The sequence below is a fragment of the Manacus vitellinus genome, unplaced genomic scaffold (genome assembly GCF_001715985.3).
Source record: "Manacus vitellinus isolate BGI_N305 unplaced genomic scaffold, ASM171598v3 scaffold_2_pilon, whole genome shotgun sequence".
Classification (NCBI taxonomy): domain Eukaryota; kingdom Metazoa; phylum Chordata; class Aves; order Passeriformes; family Pipridae; genus Manacus; species Manacus vitellinus.
Genome location: NW_021940208.1, coordinates 37,175,029 through 37,195,894, shown reverse-complemented (window position 1 = coordinate 37,195,894; position 20,866 = coordinate 37,175,029). Strand labels below are relative to the sequence as shown.

Genomic DNA, 20,866 nt, shown 5'->3' with positions numbered 1-20,866 from the left:
GGGCTGTACGAAACGGTACGTGGCCATACAAAATGGAGTGTGGCCAGAAGGCTAACAGATCTAATCATTCTCCCTTTCCTCAGCACTTATTATGCACTTATTATTATGTCTATAATGGTGCTGTTCCCAGTTTGGCATCCTGCAGTACAGGAAAGACACTGATAAAGCAGAGCAAGCTGAGTGAAGATCACCATAATGGTCAGGGCTGGAGATCCTGAGCTTGATCCTCCAGCTTGTTCAGTCTGGAGAACAGTCCTCCAGTCGGGTTTTCTTTTGTTGTTGTTGTTGTTGGCTTTTTTTTTTTCCCTTTTGTTTCTTAAAGACAACAGATCTCTATAATTTAAAAGAAACATGAAGAGATCATGCCTTTGTGTGGTTAAGCTTGGCTGCTATCTAGCACTCTTCATTTCCACCTCTCCGCCCCTTCTTATCTAACCATGTGGTGAGACATTATTTCATTTAGCTGGTTTCAGTGACAACATGAAAACAACCCTGCAGTCCTCTGGAAATGCGCTTTATAAGAATATTTGAATTCGTTATTGCATTACCAATTGCTTTTTGTAGTATTCACAGTATAAAATCCGTTAATGGCACTTTTACTATAAGTAGTAATTAATTAAGCAGTAATAATACTTTGAATTGAAACCTCTGAAAGCTCATGAATAAAAATGGCCAAAAGTAGGGTTATGTATGAAGTAGGATCGAGAAGTGTTAATATGCTGTTCAGCTTTACTTTCTCTATTTACAGAGTATGGTTAATTGGCAAACTTCTGTATCCATGGAAAACTTCAAGAAGTCAGCTTCCCCCACTATTTAAATATAGAAGCTCTTCCTGTTGAGTTGTCTGCAGAAAAACTAACTGCTCTTCAGCAATTTAGCAGTAAAATACAATTAAAAATAATAAAATAGTAAATTTGCATATATGTTTCTGTTTAATTGATATTAACTAACACAAGCTTATCCTTTTTATAAGTCCTTCAGCTTCCAACATCAGACACAGAAATTTTTCTGTATGGAAGAAAAAAAGAATTACCACCAAAAAATGTGGATTTTTTGTTTACCTTCTTTGGTAGCTCACTGCTACTCATCCAAAATCCTTTCCTCTCTCTCCTGCATTGTTTTATAAACTACATTTTATCCTGGTATGTTATGGGATTAAAAGGAATACAGGTGCCTAAGGTTTAGATGGATTCCCATGGGAATCCTGAAAGGTTAGAGAAACTTCTCTTAACACAAATGGTGAAAAATTATTGTAAAGGCTTTTAGTAATAATGTACCCCCTACTCCAAAAAAAAAGTTACCCCAGAGATACTTTTAAAATGTAATAGGATCAAAAACGAGGACTTTAAACAAACCAACACCACTCAGCAGAAAGCGACAGTAATCTAGTAACAGTATATGAATTCCAATATAAGGCTATGAATCTATGCCATTAGAGATACCTGAATTGCTTTCAATACAACTAACACACAATAAATGTATTTTTTTTTCCAAATTTGTTCAGACTCCTCCTGTATACTTCTAGGTACAGGTATAGAACTGCAGAGTTTTTCATTCTTACAGCAGAATCATCTTCACAAAATAGATAAATGGTAAAATCAAACACTATCAAAAGTATAATCTCATAAAGGAAGTATAAATTATTAACTGTTAAATTACTCAGCAGCAAAAATGATATATCTCAAACATTTTTCATAATGGTCAGAAAATTCACAGATAAAACAGAAAGGTTAAATAGCACCACACCCAACACTTTTATAGACTCTACACTGAAGAGGCGGACATAAATTTCTAGCAGGTATAGTCCAAAGTCTGGAACATATTTTATTGCCTACAACGGTTTTACTGGAGTGATTTACAGCTTATGTAGATTAATAACATGAGCATGAATATTTTACACTTAAGCACAACAGTTTCACTAGACTGATACAATACACTCTTTTCATTTTCTTTATTTCTGCATATTGTTCTAAGTATTAATAAATGTTAAACTTGTGAAATGAATGATCTTGAAATTAGTTATATAATAAACAAAATAAATATAGAAATTTCAACGTTTAGAATACGTCTATCCCCAGGAAGTTAATATATTTCTATGACAATGCCCACAGCAAAAAGAGAATTTACACACAAAGTTGTAGGAACATTTCTAGAGTCATTCTGAAATGAGGGTGCTGCACTTTTCCATTTCAAAGGAACTGTCACTAGGAAACTCAGTTACCACAATAAAGGCCTATTACAACCACATGTGTAAAAAATGTTATTTCCCTGAATATAAATGGAGAAACAGCAGCATTCATTGTTCTAAATAAGTTTTGGTTAAATGGTTTGCATTTCAACTTTCAAGACCCACAAAAAGTTGTCTTTTATTCCTTTCATCTCAACTTGAATTGAAAGATAGTTTCTAAAATGCCCAAGCCTTTGTGATGATTGACTCTTCAGTCACATAGGTATAAGTTGGAGAATTGACACAGGTACAATTTTTGGGCTAACTGTTATTTTACTTCTTGCACTGAAGCACTTGGCTTTCATCCAACTTTCCATCCAACACACAACTTTCTATTCTACACAAAATAAAAAGGCAGGAAAGGGTGGTTCTAGGTTGTGTGTTTAGTGTTTTGGTTGTTTTTTTTTACTTTGAAGCCAAATTAGAACTAAGTTTTTCAGCTCATTAAAATGTATGTTTCTTGGAAAAATCAGCACAGTAAATTCAGATTCAGCTCCATTATGCACTCTTATTATAAGCATTAAATTCTTGAGAAAAAAATATTTCAAGATGGTATAGTAATTCCAGAAACATATTAGATATGGAAGAAGACCTAAGTATGAATTCAGTACTATCAACAGCAAACACCAGCTCTGAGCTACCCACAAACTGACTTGCATTCTCTCTCCCTTCATTGCTGGGGGATTTTTTGTTGTGGTTTTGTTTTTTTTTTTTTTTGTTGCTATTGTTCTTGGGGTGGGGTTTTTTGTTTGTTTTTCAGTATGCATTTTCAAGGTTTTTGATGATGTTTCTTTTGAGCAATTTATGGTAGCTCTTCCTGAAGGACAAAATAGGATATGAGTCCCAAAACAGTGTCTCATCATCACATCTCAAGCTTTCAGGTAGCTCACCAGCCAGACAGTTTAAAAAACTGAGTGATACTGGTAGAGCAACTCTAAAAAAGTCCTCTCCAAAATACAAATTTCTAAGGCCACTGATGACAGTTCTCCACTCAAAAAGACCATATTTCAGGGATTTCTATGCAGATTGCTTTCTTCAGTGGTCTACCTGACATTGCTAACGTTCATTCCATAGAACAGAAATTTCACTTCGCCTTTGTTGACTCCGCAAAAGAAAGTACCCTGAGCAGGAAACACAAGTGGAATCAGGAAACACAGCATACTCCCCAGGACTAGACAGGAAGAAAATTCAAGTCACAAGAAACATCAACTTCTGTTTAAAAAAAAAAATTTCTAATGAAAACTAATATCTACTATAGAGTGAAATAGTGCTCTTGGGTGTTACCTACCACAAGAACAGGAATTTGCTAAGGGACTGAGCTTAGCACTGGAAGGAGTTACACCTGCATTCAACTCCTCTCTGCTACTTCTTCACTCTTACTTTTAGGAATCCTATTAGACCCGCACATTTAGTGGTTGGCCCAAAAGGACAAGAGAAGCAATTTCATCACTGAAAGAAGGCACTGGTGGTATTGTAATTCAAATTATAGGATAAAGAAGATAGGTGCTAGAGGATGCTTTGTGTTTGGCTTAACTCACTGCTAGAAGGCTTCCCTCCTGACAACCCCTAAAAGGAGAGAGTTGCTTAGTAAGAGATAAGAGTTGGGATGTACAAGGTAGTGAGATTCTGTATGTATGCTTAAAATAGTTAATGTTGTTATACTAGTTAACCCTTATATAATCAGAAGAACACTCGATGAAGGGTATCCTTCTCCAAATGGATCAAGAGATGCAGAATATGTGCTTAAAGTCACATCACACAGCAACAATTTCATTTTTTTCAGGCTTTACTTTGAAAGCATCATTCTCTGAACAACTTTTTTTGGTGGTATTTCAAATTCAGAAAGTATTCTCTCTCAACTGAAATAGAGAGCGTGTCTCAAAAACTCAGCTGAAATGCAGGAACACAAGGATGAACACAGCATATAACAGTTGTCACTTCTCTCCAGTTGGCTTTAGTTATGTAGAGCTTTATGCTACAGAAAGCACAGCATTCAAATTTTTCCAGGATTGCTTTTTGCTTTAGGAAATCGGGAAAAAAAATTGTGCTAAAGAAACATTAAATGGATAAGTTAAAAAGTACCCAAAGTTTTGAAATGCCAGCGCCAGTCAGAGCTCTGTTATTTCATCTCATGTAGGCACTTAATCTCATTTCAGCAAGACTTCTCCAACAGGATTTTCTGTTTACTTTATATGATTTACACTTTATTTAGTGTGCAAGACTGATAATGAATATCTGAAAAAGTACAGAGCAGCAAAAAGATGAAGGTCTTATAAAAATACTAAGTTCTGCAAGGTGATGAGATACTTCCAGCTATCTTTGGGAACAATCACAGAATGGTTTGGGTTGGAAGGGACCTTAAAGATCATCTAGTTCCAACCCCTCTGCCACAGGCAGGTACACCTTCCACTACACCAGGTTGCTCAAAGCCCCATTCAATCTGGCCTTAAACACTTCCAGGGATGGAGCATCCACAGCTTCTCTGAGAATCCTGTTCCAGTATCTCACCACCCTCACAGGAAGAATTTCTTCCCACTATCTAAATGCAAACCTACCCTCTTTCAGTTTAAAGCCATTACTTCTTGTCCTGTCCTATGCAGCCTTGTGAAAAATCCCTCTCCATCTTTCTTTTAGGCCCCTTTTAGGTACTGGAAGGCTGCCGTAAGGTCTCCCTGGGGCCTTCTCTTCTCCAGGATGAACAACCCTAACTCTCTCAACCTGTCTTCATATGAGAAGTGCTCCAGCCCTCTGATCATCTTCTATGGACTCGCTCCAGCAGGTTCACATCCTTCTTATGTTGGGGGCCTCAGAGCTGGACACAGTACTCCAGATGGGGTCTCAGTTTTTAGTTTCATTCAAGGCATACTCTAAATATAACCCTGTAGCAATAATATTAATGGAAGCCAAGTATTTTAATTTGCTCTTTTATTGAAGAATGAAATCAGTATGATAAAACTTCAACGTTAGAACTCAGAGGCTGTGTACCTTTAAAAAAAGTTTGCTATTTAGGATTTTGCAGTGAATTGTTTCTTGGGGGGGAGTTGGGTGTTTGTTTTGATTTTTGGGATTTCTTTTTTTTTTCTTAGTTTAATATTCTAATCTGTTAACCCACCATTGTTTGGATTTATTATTAGATTTTAATGAGATTCTTTAACTAGATACCTCATTTTACAGAATTATAATTTTTTTTCAGGTAGAATAATTAATTTGCTTGAAAGAAAAGACAAATTTGAGTTTACACTCTCAGTCTGATTGTTCAGGCTGTCTCCTTTAAAACTGATAACTGGGATAACAAACTCCATCAGAATTAAGTTTGGTGTCTGTCTATGAGAACTCTCATAGACTCCATGGTATGATTTTACTAATAACTCTTCCACAGCTGGGAACAACTGGGTGTGTCACCCCTAAAGAACTGGGTAAGGAAGTGCTTAACGTTTTTAAATAGTAACCATGCTGACAACTGAGAGTCAAGTCACTAAGCTCATATTACATCCTTACTTTGACAGAACTAAAAAAGAATCAAATTAAGTATTAAGACAATCTTGCATTAGTACAAATAAAAATAAACTCAAAGTTCTGGGTTTTAAACTAACATCTGCTCCAATTAGAAATAATAAAATCCTAGAGTAATAAAAAAATAAAAATCAAATATACTGAAAGAACTGAAGATGGACACATATGCACCTACACAAATAACTAGACACTGAACAAGATGATATGCATATGACTGCTGGACATGGTATGTGAGGAGTAAGTCCATCTGGATGATTTTTCTTGAAACACATGACATATCACTGTAGTATACCATTGAGCAATGACTTCTGCAGATTTACAGAAAGACTGAACTATAAATCTCAGACATTAATACCCATTCCCATTTTCACTTGCAGAAAAAATCCTTCCATGCCAGTATACTTTTTCCACATCACCCAACGACTAATCTTGCTGAGCTGGCAAAGTATAAAGTTTGCAAGGCTTGGAGCAGCAACCAGTAATTTTAGACAGCCCTCTTCACACAAACTTCTAAACAATAAAATTTTAAGGAGCTTTTCCTTTGCAAAAAAGATAATCACATAATCACTTGGAACTGAGAGTCTGGGTATATAAGAGGATTCTTACTTCTCCTATCCCAGATTACTTCCAGTAATTATAGAGGAGGGGTTTTCATCATAGCTATGCATCATCTCAGTTGCAATAGAAAACAAAATGCAACTGAAAGTTGTAGCCTCCTTACCAGATAGACAGATTATTTTCTTAGAACAGATTCTGTTCACGAGGAACAGTGGGTCTTTACCCTAACTCAGATGTCACAAGAACACTTCATCACATACAAATAAAGAGTTTGGTATCTCTGAGTGGCTTTGTGATGTTGTTGATTAGATGGGAGTGCTATCAGCAAAGCACATTCAGAAATAAAGGACAAAATAACTTTTCCTGCTGGAAAGGGAACATGTCCAGGTTGGACAGGATGGCAGTCTGAGATGCCAACAGCCTGAGGGTGTATGAGTGAGTTCCCACAAGGTAAAATGAGGAGATACCACACTTAACTGCCAGGCAGCAGAGACAGGAGAAGCAGATGGGACACCTCTTCACAGAGATCATCCCCCTCAAAAGGTAGGTGTTCCTCCTGGGGACCTTCCCACCATCAGAGGTGCCTGATCAACTAAAAAAGTCTACAGAAGGCAAAGTGCAACATGGACAGAGATGCAACCTCCCAGCCAGTGTGAGAGACTGTTTTTCCTCTGATGTAAGATGACAACTCTCATGTCATCCTTAGAAACAGAAGTGGACCCACCCTTTTAATGGCACCCTCCTCTTATCTATTTTCCACATCTAAAGCAAATCAGGCACCTTGTCATGCCTGACAGTACATACATGTATCCTACCAGTGCTCTGCTCTCTGCCATACCACTCTGTGAAGCTGACTTTTTTAAGCAGCAGTTTATTTAATCTATTTTGGGTAGATAAAAAGCATATGCTAATGGTGGCATAAGAGCAGAACACAGCAGTCCTGCTGAGGTATCAAAATACACACTGCTTCAAGCACACATTAATGTTACCCCATACAACATATTGCAGTTGGTTTAAGATGTGGGCAGTCAGCCTCAGGTAATGGCAGCAAAATGAATTTGCTTAGGAATGTCAAAAAGCCAGAAGATACATGCAGTCTTTTATAAAAGCAGATAAAAAGTTTTCCTTCTTTGTGAGAAGGAATTATTTATTTCTAATTGTGAAACTAGAGTTAACAGAGGAAAACACAAAAGCAAGACATGAAATAGTACCCCTTTTCTGAGCCCTAGCATCCTTCAAGTTTTGAAGACATTTGTAATTCAGCTTGAATGTATGAAATTATTTATTTCTATTAAATAATAAAAGGACACATCAGACAAAATTCCTGATCAGAGAGCATTTCTCTCTTGATAATCCTGAAAGATTATCAAGAAATAAAATCCTCTGAAAATCCTCTGAAGACTAACTTGTCCTCTGGGTAACCAAATTATTTCTATAATTAACTTTCCACTGGACGAAGTTATCCTCATCTAACTTATTTCCTTCACTTCTTCGAATAAAATTTCCCTCCCGTCCCTCTTCAACCTCCTAAACATATCAAAAAGTGCTAGTACAGTTAGAGTACCATTTTACAGCTTGCTCAGATACAGAAGGTTTAAATTACTCTGTAAGCATTTTATACACACTGTGGGACTGTCATATGATACATAATGTGTGGAGAATCAAACTTACACTGAAATAAATTAAAAGAGCATGGTTATATGGCTGGCAGCTCTTTCAATGCTAACCCAGACCCCCCGCATTGCTGCCCATAAGAAGTACTCAATAGTTAAATCTGCTTTTTTGAAAAGCACTAATTAGACCATTGCTGAATAGATATGATGTAAAACCTCTTTAGCTTCATGACAACTTCAAATTCCAGCCTTACTCTCTGCTCACAGAGCTGGGAAGGGAACTGGCGGTGCTGAAAGGACCCAAAAAAACCTCAGTTACAGATACACTGGATGAATTTCATGGCTGACCTCACTTGGGTGCCGTGGTTTAACATAGGGACAAGTTGGACAACATAACTTGCACAACAGTTTGCTAGCTCGACCTCCCCAAAGTTTCAGTTTGTCGCTATTGACACTGTTGGAAGACCAACTCCTGACCGCCTTCAACTCTTCCCAGCTCTACCCTCAGAGCAAACCTCCACCAAAATAACTTTAGCAAGGGCTTTGTGGATAATTTAAGCATGGCAGAGGTTACCAACCCTCCGGCTTCTGGCATGACGTGGGGAACGAGCAGAGAGAATACCAACATCCTGGAAAGGTGCCAAGTCCCTAAACACCAGATTAGTGAGAAATTACATTTCGGGTATGACTCAAAGATTGGAAAACACATTGCCATATCAAGTATCAGACCTCAAAACAGTATGAATTTTCATTCTGAAACCAGGGAGAGAGCATGTCAACATTCTACCACCCGATCCACCTACAAGAGATTTCTTTCTAATTAAAGCTGTTACATGTCATTTCACAGTATTTTTTTACCTTGTATTTACAGAAGGATTACTGTCTGTTCCTCTTTAATAAAACTGGTAATTTAAGTCAGGGATCAATACTTAACATTTAACCTGACAGGTTTCCAGCAAAACTCACTAAAGCTTTTATTTTTATTTTTTTTTTTGAGACAATAAATTCAGCCTTTATACCAACATAATAAAAACAGTTCATACTGTAACAAAGCTAGATGTCCCAGGATGATTTTTGCCACAACACATTTATCTTAAAACACCTGTCTATATAGTAAAATTCCACCTTAATCTCTCAGAAACTGGTAATAAAATTCTTATTAGGAGACACAGCAGTCCTGAAATATGAGAATCCACTAATTATATTTCAGAACCAAACCACTGCTATTTCACAGAAAAACTCTTCTCCGTAAACATGACAGTTAGCCTGTGTGCAATTCAGTACTTAGTTTCTACGCACACACGCACATCCCCCTTGACACAGGACACGGCATATGGTGACAAACATCTGATTAATACGTGGAGTGAAAAGACCAGCGATCCTTTAGGAACACCGTACCTAACCCCAAATCCATATGGATAAGTATCAGAAGTACCACCTCAGCCTGTCAGACTTTACATCCGTAATCACAAAACATAAAGATAAGTGATGTTTTCCATATCATTTAACAGTTAATTTTGCTCCAAGTCTAAAATAACCTGAACAGTTTCCATCTCATATTAAATGTTGTAAATATTCATTAATAACTAGTTTGCTTCTAAGGTAAGTATTATAATAATACTTCATTTTTTAAATAACACTTTTGCAAGTCTTATCTACTAGTGTTAACAAGGCTTAAACCCTCACCACAGTACTCAGAACTGCTCATACCAGATTAAAAGAAGAATTTTCCATAGGCAAATTAAAAAAAAAAAAAAGACCATGAAAGACCTTAGAGGGAGAAGGGAAAGGAGAAAATAAAACCACAAAACTCACTTGACTGTAACTCGATTGGACAAATCCTGAAGATCTCCTGGGTGAAAAAGCTGAGCTTCTTTCAGTCCAATATTTTCGCACGCCTTCAGAAAAACATTTATATTATCCTGAAAAGAGAAGTAGAAAGCAGTTGCTTAGTTAAAAGCACTAAGCAGGTTTTGCAAGATGATTAGTGCGAGCCTTTAAATGTCAAAGTCCAGCTCACGTAAATAATACTGAAAAAGCAATCTTCTGGATCATAAACGCTGGTCGTTTCACAGACACACAGGCAGGCTGGGCTGCGATCTCGGGGACTGAGGGGTATGTTAAAGATTACCTGGCATAAGGCAGTGGTGAGCCAGTAGGCAGCAATCTCCACTTTGATGTCAGCTCTGCTCAGCAAACAAACGCCCTCTTCCTAGCTTTGCACGACAAGCCTCACCTCTTGCCTTTAAAAATAACTCCAGCTACTGACATTCACCACCCAGAAACTCTTGGCAGGGAAGGGAGAAGAGGAGGGACATGCCGTTTCTATGCTCACAGACTGATGAGGGAACACTGCACCTGGAGTCTGGGTTTGGTTGCTGAGCAAAGCTCCAGAGAGACAGAAACCAAACTGTATTCAGGACTGCTGCTGCTTTACTTGAGGGGTTTTTTCTCTCCTTGGAGTTCCTCCCCTTCCCGCCCTCCCCTCCCACCCCCACTCTCCCCGGCCCCAACCTCACACCAGTCTATAACAAAATATAGGTGCAGCACCCACTCCCTGCACCTGCTCTAGGATCAACTGACTCACAAGGGAAATGTTAAAAAAGAATTATTCCAACGATATATATAGATATTATACAACTTGTGTTCCCTTTCCACTTCATAAACAATAGGCAATAAGCAAGAAATTCCTTCTCGTTAAGGCAGAATGCTATCAACAACAAAAGAATGTGCCCTCTTGCGCACTTGCTCCCTTCAGCTGGAAGCCAAAGGAAAAGGTACACAAAGTTATTTAATTCATAAACTGTGCACAGCCCTGCCATTAAGGGTTTGTAAGTCAAGGTAGTGGTATCAGAGTTTCACAGTGTGGAAAAGCTCTGCTTTAAGAATTTAATACACTTTAAACTTTTTTTTTTTTGACACAATCACAAGATGTAACAATTATTCCTTCATTAGGTATTTATTTAAAAAAAAAAAAATCTACAAAGAAAACAAGAGTTGCTTCTAATAGAGACTTCAGAAAGTAAACCAAACCTAAGAATCCCCACAACCTTCTGTTTTGAAGGTCCCTGGGATTCTAGTATTCCTTATCAGTCTGTAAACAAGGCTTCATTCAAGGAAAATATTTGAACAAGCTATTCCCCATGCAGGTTGCGGGCTCTGTGTTACCACATCTGAAAGATCCCAAGTATCTCACAGCATGAAGGTTATGCCCCAAAGCCTGATGCGCGATGTGCCATGGTGGGGGCTGCTCTGCTGCAGGGGGATGCAACACTATGACAATGATGGGACACATGATGTGGTGGTAGGTGAGAGGAGGGGGCTGGAAAGGATGGAGGACAGGCAACCTCACCTCTGCCTGTGCACTAGGACCTGCAGTGCCCAGAGGGCTGCCTGCACGTGTGGGCAAGGTAGCATTTCATGTTGTGGGGTGCAGCCTCAGAAGGGGCATTTACTTTTCCTTTCCATGCAATGCCCCTTTTCTCCTTTTCATGCCACATGGGGAAAGCTGGCGAGATGTGTCAACTTTATTCCCCTAATATTTGAGTGTCATATTAGTACCAAAACCCCAAGGACTTGAAAAGGCATCATTTCGTCTGCATGGAAGAGGTCACAGGCTACAGTTCCAGTACAAGAAGAGAAACTATTTATTAAACAACAGCTATTAGGTCAGTGTTAAGGGATCTAGGGAGTCCAAGAAACTGGTAGGTAAGGCACAAGAAGAAAGCAGCACAGCAGAAGGAATGAACAGCTGCAAGGCAATGAACTGAAGTGACACCAACACCAGTGAAGGCAACATGGTCTGATTGGTCTGACCTGTAGCCAAAACTCAGAGCAAACTCCCAAACCAATGGGTTATGTCAACTAGTTAAGTGCAGAAAATGAGCATATTGTGCAGGTAAACAAGGAAGAAGAGTCAGATTTAGAGAAATAGATGCTGCCTACACCCTGAGAGCAATGAAAACAAAGCAGAGGAGATGCTCATCAGTGGATGCTTGTTGGCACATGAGAGAATTAATTTTGAAGGTGTCTCAGCAACTAAACCTATCAACATCAACCTCCTGATAAATCACACAGCCTGAGAACATCATCGCTGAGAGGAGTCAAGACCTTCAGAAATGGGGCCAGAGGCAGGGGGAGATAACATGGGAGGCAGAACACAGCTAGTCACGGCACTCACATGCAGGATAAAACATGGTTCAGAATCTCCCTTCCACCAGCTCCCAAGTCAGAAATTTGATCACACCTGCCATCTTGTAAGTTAGTGCCCCAACACCAGCTCTGCTCCAGTCAGAGCCTGGAAATGACCCTCAGAGCATAAAGAGATGACACACAAGTGGCTATTGCTCAGGTTTGGATATTGACACAAAAAGGTATTGTTTAAACAGATCAGCACTTCTAAATACCATCCTTGCCAAGTTATTCTTGACTGTCCCTAATCATTGTAGTAAATCAGCAAAGCTACAGGTCTCAAAATAGCTAGCAGCCATTTTAAACTCTACCAGAATAATGAATGTGAAGATGAATCTTAAATAGCACCACAGAAATAAGTAGAAAGAAATGACAAGTTATCAACCTTACAATTAGATATGTCATTAGAAATGCAAACAGGAACATTTTTCAGTGATTAATGCACTCAAATATAGAAGCCATTACACTATGCCTTTTACCAATGCAACTGTACTTTAATGACATTAATGGTCACTACCGTTTCAGCTTCAAAGGGTATACTGCAATCCAAACCTCACCACACTTAACAAAAATGGTTCTTTTTTAAACATTCAGAACTCAAAAGCCTGGAGAAGCACAATACACCAGAGCTATCTTCAGGTGCTGAAAGTCATCAAAGTGATGTGCTTGAGGAAGAAAGATTCATACTTGTGTCCAGCACTCTCCTCTGTCACCAAGGTATTCCCAGTCTCTATGAGTGAGGGCAGACCATTTAAATTTAAGACAGATTCAAATTAGCAGAGTTGCAAAGAAAAAGGATTATGATGATGAGGGAAGACAAGGGACTTAATACAATGAAAAACTGGAGAATTTGATTCCATTATACCAATACAATGGAGCACAAGAGGCAATACTGGTGTCACCTATCAGCACAAGAAAAGCAAAACCAGAAGGGGAGAGAAGAGCTATCCAGTCCAAAAGCAATGATTCATCATCAAGCAGATCAAGTATATTTTTGAAGAAAGCATAAGGTTCTGACCATTAATAGAGAAAGCTCCTGAACTAACAGGGATAAAATCATTTAGTTCATTTTTGTTCATGTTATTAACAGAGCTTGATCTGTGCATTTCCGTGAGCATCTGAAGTTGGCATAAGCGTCGTAGAATTACAGGTTTTACATCACAACAAAAATAAAGCCTGAAGTCTAAACCACAAAATTCAACTGTAATTCATTTCTGGTATGCTATTAATACTTCTAAGTGTTTTAGTGAGAGGGGGTGGGGGAGGTTGGAATGAGACTGTGGGAAGGGCTGTTTTTTCCCCCAAACGGTGTGCATGATGAAACAGCAGAGCATTTCAGATGTTCCCAGCACAACTTGAGTTTCCCACATGCTCTACAGACTTATAATAAATGCACCACATAGAACACTGACTAGGTAGAACGATTACCGCTCAGTATCTCATTTTTGCCTCAAACTTCAAAGTGAACCACACCCAAAAGCTCTGCAAAGTCGTAATACGGGAGACGGAGCTGCCAGTGGGAAGCAGGTCATCCACGAGCAGGCATTTAAATACTGCTGTTTGGGGAGATGACAAACAATACTGCACACTTTCAGCTGTGCGCCTGCCTTTCTGGTCCCCATGGGGCATCACCAGGCACAAAACCTTCTCTCTGCCCATTTCTAAAGCATCTCCCTCTAACCAATGCTGAGAAGGAGCCAAGATGTCATGTCAATATTGAAAATGAGACTGTGGTCCACATCCTCCTTCCAGTGTCCTAGTAGAGCAGGTGCCTTTCTCACTTGTGCAACCTCATGGACATGAGGAGAGGAAAGAGCAAAGGCTTTCCTGTCCATCCTTGCTGGTCCTCAGTGCTGCTTCTGCTTCTAGGCAGGGGGCTAGGGGGTTGCACCAGAGCTCTGCGCCTCCAGCAGGTGAATGGGATGGGAAGAGCAGAGCTGCCATTGAAGGGTCTTCATTCCTATCACTACCCTCCAGACTTCAAAGAAGAAAGAAGCCAGTCACTGTATGGGAATACACAAGAATATAGACACCTTCCTTTAAAAAATAACAATTTTTAAAGAGTAAAAATCAAGGCAGGGGTATTTTTTCTGTGTTGTGCCTGTAATCAGCTCCTAATGTATGTCACTGTGGCAAGAACTTGAAAAGGAAGACAGAGCACTGGTGAGGTGCTGGTGGTGGGGAAGTACATAGGTTCCTCAACACCTAGAAAAACAGAGGAAAAAGAGCGCTTCTAAAATGCAGAAAAAAAGAATTAACATAAGAACAGGAAAGTGAGAGAAAAGAAAAAAGCAAATATGCAAAAAGGATCAAAAAAGAGTTGACCTTAAGTAAGGGACAAAAAAAATCAAAACCACCAACCTGAGAAGGGACATACAGTGTGTAAAACAGAAAAAGAATTTTAAAAATGTCCAATGTGAAAGAGCATGAAATAAAAGGTAATTAAAAGAGATTTCCACATAAATACCATCTTATTTTGACTACTTACATGCAGCACAACATCACACCAAATTCGGCTTGTGTATTTGAGCTGCAATTTTATTAAAAATAAATCCTTCATTTGCATGATTATCCGTGTGAGACAGGAATATTAATTTAAACAAGTGTGTAAATACATTTGCTTTCTTTAGGGTGCAGTCATGCTGTGTGGTAAGCCTGTCTTCTTCCTAGTTAACTGTTTCTCTGAAGCCCTACATAAGCACCAAAGCGCAGCATCTCGTAGGCATACAAGTTATGGCACATCTTTCAAGTCGCTTGGCAACTAGGTGAAAAACAGTTTGATTAATATGGTGTTTTTCTGTTTTTCCTGGTTGCATTGGTCAACAGATGAAGACAGTCCTCCAGGTTGTCTCCCATTCTGATGCAAATACTCGCTATTTCAGTCAAAGCCCTTATTTCTACTACACTGCTATTCAAGCTCTAGGATGGTGTGTTTTTTTCTTGGGGGAGAGGATAAGGGGTGGGTTTTGCAGGGGGGAGGGAGGGGGCCTGGATTTTAAGGTTTGTGTTTTTTTCCCACAGTATGAAGGGGATGGCACCCTATGCCTGCAGGACTATGAAGCACATTTGCATGAAAGTATTACAGCATCATCCAGACCACGACTTGGTGCAAAAAGTTGTTTTCAATTTCCAGGCTTTGGAAAAAAAAAAAAAAAACCAACAAAAAACCCCCACCAAGTATCTATAGTGCCTAGCAACAAATGCTTTTGACATTTTGAAAGAGAAACTGATGCATTTTTTGGCCACAGAATTCTGAAAATCAACTGAATAGATCATATTTAACAAACATTTTTCTTAGTATTGCATTTATGAAGACTTTTGGAGTCATCTTGAAAGCTTACAGTGTGTCCCTCAGCTCTGTATTCATGACAAACCCTCTTTATTGGCATCCTCATTCCCTTAAGTAAGGGTTATTTCCATTCTAAAAAATTGCTATTTTTTCAAAGTAGAAAATGTTTTTCATAGACACAGCATCATAGTGACCACTCAAGTTGGCTCAAGTCAGTTTAATACAGAATTTAGAGCTACATTTTGCAGCAGCATCACTGCTCAGCTACGCATTGTTTGTATTCACAGGTGGGGTAAAAGGAAAGAAACCTACAGCAGGAGCTAGTTGAACAAGTTAGGTAACTTGCTCTTCCTTGGAGGTACGTTTCGGTCATTAGCTCTGGCTGCACTTGCAGGTGGTGGCAGAAGGGGTGAGAGGATAGGAGGGAATAGGCCTGAACATCAACCATGTGGTATGACCACAGGCCTGGGAGCCAGAAACTCCCCATTACCTCCTTGGCCTTGCATGTCAAGATGCTTGGTGCCCATCACCCACTCATCCCATCTGCAGATTGTGATCCCAGCTCGTACAGCTCTCTGTACTTCTCTAAAGGCTAGCAGGTTCAAAAAACCTTCAACTGAAAGCAGAAGTGGATAGAATACCTAAACTGCTTTTTTCCTCCCTTTTTGGGCCCCAAACTAAAAATAGTAATTAAAACTATCATCCTGCAGACATAATTTGACTTGAAGTGACCTCAGGGCTTCTGTTCAGTAAATTATCCCACCTATAACAGAGTGCACAGAGCACTGTGTTGGCCAAAGATCAGAAACCGTGCTAATTGCTTTGCCACTCCCCTCTGCGCGCCCTTCCTTGTTTTTCCACAATGGGTAAAACAATAAATTACTGTGATCTTTGACACAGGGATTCCCTGCCCTAGCTCTATACATGATTACAGATACTAAATCTTCAGTGATTCATTTCCAGCTTTCCTGTCAAAAAGCAGGTGCTCCTGCTGCGAGAATGAAGGAATGAAACTTTTGCACAAACTTTCCCGTTACCCTGGTGCTGTAAGAATCAATAACTGTAGATCAGCTAGGAAGAGGCACATTCCCCCTCACTATTGCAACTTGAGAGTCTCGGGGTTCAATCATTATGGAAACCACATTTTGAAGCAGTCTTAGGTAAAGAATCATTTTGGTTTTGGACAAAAAGGTCCATCTGTCCCCCAAACCCCAATTCCATCTGCAATGACTGCAGCTGCATGGACCTCTATAAGACGTAGGTTTATATTTAAGGATCTTCCCCAGAATTTTTTACTCAGCTCCTGGCACTGTCCACCACCATGTGTAATTGCCAGCAGAAGACATCTCAGCCCAGCCCACCTCATTACCTGCAACCTCTTGCAGCACTGAGCTCCACAGTTTCTTTGCAACAGGAATAACTGGATTAAGGAAAACACACAACATAAATTAATGTGGGTTGTTGGTTTTTCTTTTTAAACAGGACTTTTGAATTGACAGCTTTTGAGGTGCTTTACACAAGAAAGGGTCAACTGTCCTCAATGACTCAAAAACCCTCCCAGGCCCATATCTCTAACCGTGCTACAGCATAACGTTCACTATGACGTTACAGCCATATATTAAGGCAACAATGTGTACCAAGTGAGTTTTTATTGATAAGAGAGTGATCAGGTTGTAAACCACAGGTGTGTTTCTGGGATGTCACTACTGCCAAATAAGTTCAGTTGCAATGGAGAAGGACAAAAGTGCAGAACATTGGCAGACGTGTCTAGTTAATAGAGTTTACCCACTTGCAGGCATTCTTACTGTAAAGAAAGCACAGCTTTGGAAAGCCAGTATGGAAGAAGCATCCTGGGCTACTTCCTTGTTTAGACAAGCCTTAACTTTCCCACCAGCTAGTTACATTCCAGTCAAAGTCAAGAAAAAAAAACAGAAAAAAAATCAAGTGATGCGCCTTACGCCCCGAACAGTTTATACAAAACAGACTTTGCAAGTGGAGAGTGTTAAATACTCCAGCGCCAAGTCACCCTACTACACAGAACTGGAATGACAGTAATCCACTTAAAGGTGAAACTCCCTTGAAACCTAATGAGTAATAAAAGTAAAGACTTCTTGTTCTTGAAACACAAAGTTTTGGCAGAGCTTGATTTCTTCCTCCACCCCCTTTTTTTAATTTGTATACATACGTTTTTTGTTTTGCTCACAGAGGTTAACAATTCGATATAGATGAAATTCAGTCCCTGTATACACAGGGCTTGAAACAGAGCCTCAGATCCTCAGTTCTAGTAGCCCCTGATTTCTAGCCTATCATTTAGTATTTCAGTCTTCCCAGGAGAAAATTTGGAAGTTTCTTCTAGCTTTGCTTCCTTCAAGAGCCAGACATCTTTTTTCTTAAATCCTAGTACTGTATTTAATCCTTGCTGCCCTACATGGGGTTATCCTATGCTGTGGAGAAGCCTTCCCAGCATCCCCAATCAATAAGTGGGTTTGGAGATGACCTGCCTTGCAGCCCACCTGAACTCCTGCATCAGTGCCAGGTTTTTTCATGTCCTTCTCCATCCTCATGACCTGCAGAAAGCCAGCTTTACTGCCCTGCAGAAAGCAGCAGCTCAGCACCCTGCATTTGGCAGCATTTGGTGTTGGCATCGTACTTAATAGTTCTTTCACATACATCACTGGAGGAGGGTGACTCAGTAGGCACATGGGCGTGGAGGTGTTCAGACAGGCGTTAAAAAATGTGGTATGAGGATTTTGCACCAAAGAGAGGGGTAAATAGCATAGCTGTACAGCTCCACCACTGATAACACAGAAAAAGTTATCACTGCTGCAATTAACATATACTTTCTTTAAAAACTGCCATGAATTTTAAGCACTGCACATTGATAAATATCTGACAAGGGGGGGGGAACGTACTCTAGTGTCCAGCTTACGAAGACTTAACACAAATAAACACTGACTGCCGCAGAAATCTCAAATCTGTACTTCTGTGGCAAAGGCAGGAGAAATCAGATTATGAATGTCACATGTATGAGTTAAGGTGTGTACTTTTTCTACGTGGTTGACTTCTTTTTTCCAGTTCGGAAGGAATGCTTCTTTACAAACACAGAAACAGTCATCAGTTACTTAAGAAAATAAAAATAGCACAGAAATGACAGAGCATACTAGAGACTACAGCTGATTGAGTTGATAAATGGAAATTATTTGCAGTTTATTTGGCAACCATAGTTATGTATTTTGTTAACTGCTGGTAAGTTGAGTCAAAAAGGGTCATACTTTTTCAGAGTTTTGCTTTAGAGCAGGAGGAGGGATGAAAATTTTCCATATTAGAAAGTTGTTGCTGCTAATCATTATTTTACAGTTAGTTGACAATATTTTTAAAATTAATTAATTAATTAGGATTTTGACATATCATCTCAGTAAAACACTGAAAGCAGCAGTTTGGAAGACTTCATCTCATTTAAAGCGTCCCAAAATACTGCTTTTGATTCACAGAGATCAACCAGCACTTACTGTCCCCTGACAAGAGGCCAGGGTGTGTAGCTGAACCATTTCTTGGTGCCTGCACCCATACAATTTCTCCTTACTGATGTCTTCTAGATACATTTCACTTCATCATCACTCACCTAAAATCTGTCAAGTTCAACCCAGAGTCTGGGTTTCATTCTCCCTAATCGATGTCTTGAGCAGCTACTAAAAATGTCACAAAGAGTTTACATCAACCTTCTCTTTCCCCACACCCAACATTTCAAAGTGTTTAGGCAGCAACAGAAAACAATTAAAGGAAATTCAGAACCAAGGCTGAAATGTACCATATGTTTTCAAGCAGAAGGGCACAAAACATCAGCAAACCACTGCCGAGATTACATACTCCCACTATCAGGCATTGAAACATACAAAACAATGTCATCTCCAACTATTAATAACCAGACTTCCTTTCTAGCACACAACTCTTTTTTCTTAATTGTCTAACAGAAGTATTTCTATACAAGCCACATTCCTCTTTCCCATGAGACAGCAAAAAGAGTACCAGAAGTGATTTATAGTTTGACATACATTCCTATCAGGCCTTGCATTACTCATGACATTTGCTAATTTTTCTTTTTTTTTTTTTTTTGTTCACACTGTAATCTATGAAAGAACTGGACTGAGAGTCAAAATTTCACCCCTATCCTACTCTGACTTGATGATTAACCTCAGAAAAGCCACTAAAACTCCCACTAACCACACTCTACTGTCTTTAGGTATAGAACTGAAACAATGGTAAAGAGCTCTTTGTGAAGTACTCCAAGATCTGACACATTAAAAACTTCTTATATAAGATGCAAGACTTTTCTTAATTTCTTAAGCAAAACAATCAGGTTTCTAAAATGCTTCATACCACAGTTAAAGTGTCCATCATGTTCCCAAACTTGTAGAAATATCTGCTTAAGAGTTTGAAGTAAAATTCAGAAGTTTCAGTTGCCAGTGGAAACACAGATACTAATTTCCAATTGAATTTTTTGTAGCACTGATAAAATCTTACTAAAATTCATTGAGTGAGAAACTTAATACTTTGATGGGTACATTTGAACTACCATGCTGTGTCAATTCCCAGGTGAAAAAATATTTTCTCAGATTAATAGCATAGGATCATAGAATAGTTTGGGTTGGAAGGGACCTTAAACACAATCTAGTCCAACCTTCCTGCAGTGAATAGGGACATCTTCAACTAGATCAGGTTGCTCAGAGGCCTATCCAACTTCACCTTGAGTGTTCCCCGGGATGAGGCATCCACCATTTGTCTGGGAAACCTGTTCCAGTGTCTCAACACCCTCATGGTAATACAGTAATCTTCCTTATAGCTAGTCTAAATCTATACTGGTTTTGTTTAAAACCATTACCCCTTGTCCTACCACAACAGGTCCTGCTGAAAAGTTTGTCTATATCTTTCTTATAAGCACTCTTTAAATATTGAAACCCAGAGCCTTCTCTTCCCAGGCTAAGTAACCTCAACTCTCTCAGCCTGTCTTCAACAGATAGGTGTTCCAGCCTATGATCATTTTCATGGCCCTCCCCTGGACCTGCTCCAACAAGTCAACATTCTTATGGTGCTGAGGACCCCAGAGCTGGATGCAGTACTCCAGGTGGGGTCTCACAAGAGCAGAGGGAGAGAATCACCTGCCTTGTCCTGCTGGTCACACTTCTGATGCAGCCCAGGACACAAATGGCTTTCTAGGCAAGCGCACATTGCCGGATCACATCCAGCCTCTCATTAATCAGTATGTCCAAGACTTCCTTGGCAGGGCTGTTCTCAATCACTTCATTTCCTATCCTGTATTGATACCGTGAAGTTGCGCCAACTTGCACTTGTCCAGCATCTTGCACTTGGTCTTATTAAAACTCATGAGGTTCCCATGGGTCCACTTCTCAAGCTTGTCCAGGTCCCTCTGGATGGCATCCTGTCCCTCAGGTGTGTCAACTGCAACATTCAGCTTCG

At 39.5% G+C, this 20,866-nt stretch overlaps 1 protein-coding gene across 11 annotated transcripts in view; it reads right to left on the bottom strand.

Moving 5' to 3' along the window:
- Positions 1–20,866, bottom strand: part of LMO7 (LIM domain 7) — a 130,104-nt gene that overhangs the window by 62,377 nt on the left and 46,861 nt on the right. For 10 of the 11 annotated variants that reach the window (XM_029960966.1, XM_018071112.2, XM_018071117.2 and 7 more), the window contains exon 4: positions 9,727–9,833. In XM_029960966.1, the coding sequence (XP_029816826.1) occupies positions 9,727–9,833 (107 nt within the window). Of the gene's footprint in view, positions 1–9,726; positions 9,834–9,931; positions 10,020–20,866 lie in introns of those variants that run through there. The other variant, XM_029960969.1, reaches the window with a different exon arrangement.